Genomic DNA, 4,299 nt, shown 5'->3' with positions numbered 1-4,299 from the left:
CACTAAATGATCGGGCTCATCGGGCTTTCTGTCGGGCCGAACGAGCCGAGCTTGGGATGGCCCAACCCCATCGACAGTCCTACTCTCATACAACAATACAATAAATGCAGATACTGAACTAATTGTAGATACTAAAATACTAGCAACACATAAAAGCACAACCAATTTTTGTTGCTTATTAAAATTGTTGCCAACAAATTCAATCATAGCCATCCATTTCAAAATCACACACCATCACTGTCAACTGTGACCGCAAAGATCCAGATTCGTCAATGATATGGTCCGTTGGTCCAATCGTAGGTCAAAAAAGCCGGACAAGGTAAAAGAATTTTCCAGATTTCCGTCTTCAACAAGCGTATCAGTCATACTCAAACAATTAATCGACCCCACTTAAGTTAAGTCCCTCGTTAACCTTTGTCAATAAGCCAAGAAGTATAAAAAAGAAAAAAAGGATCGTTGAGAGCCAGATAACCCCCGAGTTTCGACCATGGAGCCATCTTTCAAGACATTTACCAATCACCAGCGTTGGGTGGTCGGATACATTAATGTTGTACTTTTTGCACTTGGGATGGCAGTTCCCTCCGTCATATGTGGCGCTCGGGTGGCCAGAACCGACGGAGCCCTTCTGTCGTGCCGACTTAGGATTTAATTTCATCAACCTCCAGAATTCCAACATTTCTCAATCCTACGCCACGAGTTGTTGCTTAGGATCCGATTAGCGGGAGTGAGGGCCAAGAGGACGAGCTTAGCAGAGTTCATTTCGGACATTCCTAATACGTCCCATAAAACACGTCCGACGTACATTTGCAACGTTCTGCGAACAGGAGGATCAACCTGTACTAGTACTAGCTCTCTAGACGTCCAGTTCAATCATGCTTGAATATGCGTAGCAAAAAATGTCACGGTACGTGGGCAGCCTGTATCATGAGATTAATCTTCAAAGAACAAAAAAAATGCACGAAAAATTGTAAATATTTATAAATACAAAGAAGCCTCGTTCTTGCTGACTACGACCGGCGCCGCTATAAAATGTACTGGTAACAGATGTTCCAGCGGGCAACCACACATGGAAGCTGCTGTAATTGCGATCATTGATGGAGCAGTGCAAGTGTAAATGGATTTAGGCTAAGACGCAAGCATTTGCGTTATCTAACCGCACCCCACCCCACCCCACCCCACCCCACCCCACCACCAAGAAGCGTAATTACGGCAACTTCCCCACTTCTTAATGAACTCTATGAAACTTTTCGTTGCTCCAGTTTACTACCAAATTGATCAGGTATGATGCTGGATGACGTCAACAGGACGTCATGCCTAATAGTTCCACTCAGACTGCTTCGTTTACAAAGGTTGAATTTTTGGTCATGTCACGCACGCCACAAGACGACAGCTTGGTATCAATTTCCGTCTTTAATTATCGGCTCAGATCAGAACGGCCATAAAAATCAGGATACAGTGCCAGGCAACAATTTGGTATCAGAATTTTGTCGCAATCTGCCTTGATTTCGATGTTTAGTGAAGAATTAACAGGTGAGATGACGTGAAAATCAAGCTCAGCTACAAGTTATAGCTATATATCTCGTGTACAAACTACTTGTGGTCATTTGGAAATCCCGCATTCAATGTTAATAAGCAGATCAATTCAGAAGAGTGACACAGCAGAAGAAGTAATACTCGATCGATCGATCGATGCTGTCATGTATCATTTACTGAGTCACCATATATATATGTATATAGCTGTAGTATATCCAGCTGAAGGTAAAAAAAAAAAAAAACAAGTAATAATAATAAATAAGGAAAACAAATCTTAACTTGGTGAAAAGAGAAAAATTAAAACAAAAGGAAGTACCATCTGGTAACTTTGCAGCTGTTCTTCGCCGCCAAGCCAACTAGCTATACTAAATTTTGGGAATAGAATTTTCTAGTTCTTGCATGGAGAATAACAGCTAGTAAAGTTCCAAGAAGGCATAGAGAACCCCATATGATAAAGGTAGTTTCATAGCATTTTACCCCCATACAGCTGCCATCTGCTGCGGTTTCTTGATTCTTATAGAGTATAGCTGCTAGATCACCAAATACAAATGAGCCCACTGGGATATTGGTAACCAATATGTTATGATTTACACCAAAGTTTTTTGCTCCGAACAGCTCGGTTGTGGTAGGGACAGAGATAGAAGTGATTGCGCCTGTGCATGTACCTATGATGGCGGTGCTGATGTAAAGAGAAAGATTATTCCCCATGAGAAGCAAGAAAAAGGCTCCAGATAACGGGATCATCGTCAGTGCAATTGATGCTGGTCTTGAAACTACGTAGTTTTTTCTGTCAATTCAAGACAAGTAAAGCTGGAAAATGAGCCATCCCAGTCTCAAGAGAGAAAAATCAAAAAAAGAGAGAGGAAAATATTCGAGTTTAGCCTCTCTTTTTTCAATTTTTTTACTTACTTGGTCAAATGATAGTCCACAACTGACGGAATGAGTCGACCGAAAAAAGTAAATGATGAACACAACGAGACAAGGGATGAAGTCCTTGAGCTGCCGCGAGACTCAACAATCTGTCCCAAGTTATTGAGATAAACTAAGCCAAGGGTTGCTCCCAACAGATAGGCGAAGTAGTACAACCAAAAATCTACTCTTTGTAACATCAATCTCACTCCCAGTTCCTCCCTAACACGCACGTTATAGACTTCGCTTCCATTTTCTTGCGCCTCTCCACTCTCCATTGATCTCATGATATTGTCATCGTTATTTTCCGTGGCTACATGGCACACTCTCATTTCTCTTCTTAACCAACATTTCTGCTGTAACGATTCCCTGATTTTTTCACCCAATGGAACTGCGAGAGGGACGGCAAGAAATAATCCCATTCCAATAACCATAATCACCGGTGGGAGTGAACTTGTGATGGAGCTAAAACTACTTAGAATAGCATAGATTCCCGTCAATGTTGTTATGACAAACATAGCAATGAACCCACCTGCCAAGTTCTTTGATTTTCCTATCTTGACATGCTTCGCGATAGGTGAAGTTGCAATACATACTAACAGAGGCACTACAGCGTTGAGGAGTAGGTAGGTTTTGGCTCTGTGACTTGGTGAAGTGCGACTAACAACATCAACAAGGACCGTGAAAATCTTTGCAGATAGACCTTGGTAACTAGTCGATAAACCCACAGCAATTTGGCGATCAAAAGGGAAATTTTGAATGGCAATAATGTAACTAACAGTGTTGATCCAACATATGCCATTTCCAGCTAAAGAAGTCAGTAAAAATATGTGCCAGTAAGATAAACCGGAAATTTGGTTTGTTATGAAGAGATATTGAACCCCATAACCCATAAATCCAAGAGTTGCGCCGATCATAAGGACTAGCCAAAGTGGCAAATAAGCCGTGGCGATCCCAGAAAGCCAACCGAGCAATTTCCCGGCATCAGAAGCAAGAGCCAAGTTGTTCAACTGGAGTTGCGATAGTGAGAGAAGATGCTTGAGTTGGGAAGAATAAGCAGGAAAGTTTGTGTTGGTTCCATTTATGCATTGTAGCCAAATGGCAGCTATCAAACTAAGCCACTGTATGGCCATAGAAGGCAGATAAAACGTAGCTTAGCAGTGGAATTGGTTGAAATTCTTTCAAAGTGATGAATATATATGTTTATATAGCGTGTTTTGTTGTGGGGTAATATGTGGAGTTAAAGAGAGTAAATAGAGAGAGTCGAGATACAATGGAGATGAACAATTTTATATTGTGGTGGTTAGGCCAAGAATGTGTTCGTTCAAGGACCACCACCTTTGCAATTAATGGCTTTTGGGTTTGATGTGTGTGAAATGAAAAATAAGGTATCAGCAATGCTACGGATCGTTAATTGTCAATGGTGAAGGATGGTAATCTCGTAATTGGGCAATCAGCAGCGACTAACGGCCACCGTTTCCGTGCCGTCGCCTAATGAAGACCTGTAATCTCTGGCGAATAAAAAAGAGGTTTATAACTTGAAGTTATTGGCGTCATGCTCATGCACGAGAATACGTGACTCGTCCTCCTCCTCCTCCTCCTGTTTTTTCGAATTTGGACATTCCCAGTAGATTTGTTTTGAATAAAGGCCTCTGCATCTTAATTTTTCAACTTTAACTATTGTACTAAAATCTCTTCGACAATAGGACAATTAGCTTAAACAATACTTTTGCGAGAATACACGCATGCAATATATTCAAACCCTTAATTTCCCGTCTTTGACCTTTGTAAACTGTGATTGTACTTGTAAAATCATGCATGCACACGCCAGAAACCAGTTAGTGAACGAGATTGTTA

At 41.3% G+C, this 4,299-nt stretch overlaps 1 protein-coding gene across 1 annotated transcript; it reads right to left on the bottom strand.

Annotated features, from left to right (window-relative positions):
- Positions 1 to 1,663: 1,663 nt before the first annotated feature.
- Positions 1,664 to 3,821, bottom strand: LOC113711953 (protein NUCLEAR FUSION DEFECTIVE 4-like). The gene is made up of 2 exons (XM_027235206.2): positions 2,443 to 3,821; positions 1,664 to 2,320 (listed from the first exon to the last, which is right to left on the bottom strand). The coding sequence occupies exons 1-2, from the start codon at positions 3,573 to 3,575 to the stop codon at positions 1,894 to 1,896; spliced, it is 1,560 nt and encodes a 519-aa protein (XP_027091007.1). The 5' UTR covers positions 3,576 to 3,821; the 3' UTR covers positions 1,664 to 1,893.
- Between the last annotated feature and the right edge of the window lie 478 nt (positions 3,822 to 4,299).

The sequence above is a fragment of the Coffea arabica genome, chromosome 1e, assembly GCF_036785885.1.
Source record: "Coffea arabica cultivar ET-39 chromosome 1e, Coffea Arabica ET-39 HiFi, whole genome shotgun sequence".
Classification (NCBI taxonomy): domain Eukaryota; kingdom Viridiplantae; phylum Streptophyta; class Magnoliopsida; order Gentianales; family Rubiaceae; genus Coffea; species Coffea arabica.
Note: the sequence above shows the minus strand (reverse complement) of the source record. Positions and strands in the feature narration are given on the sequence as shown.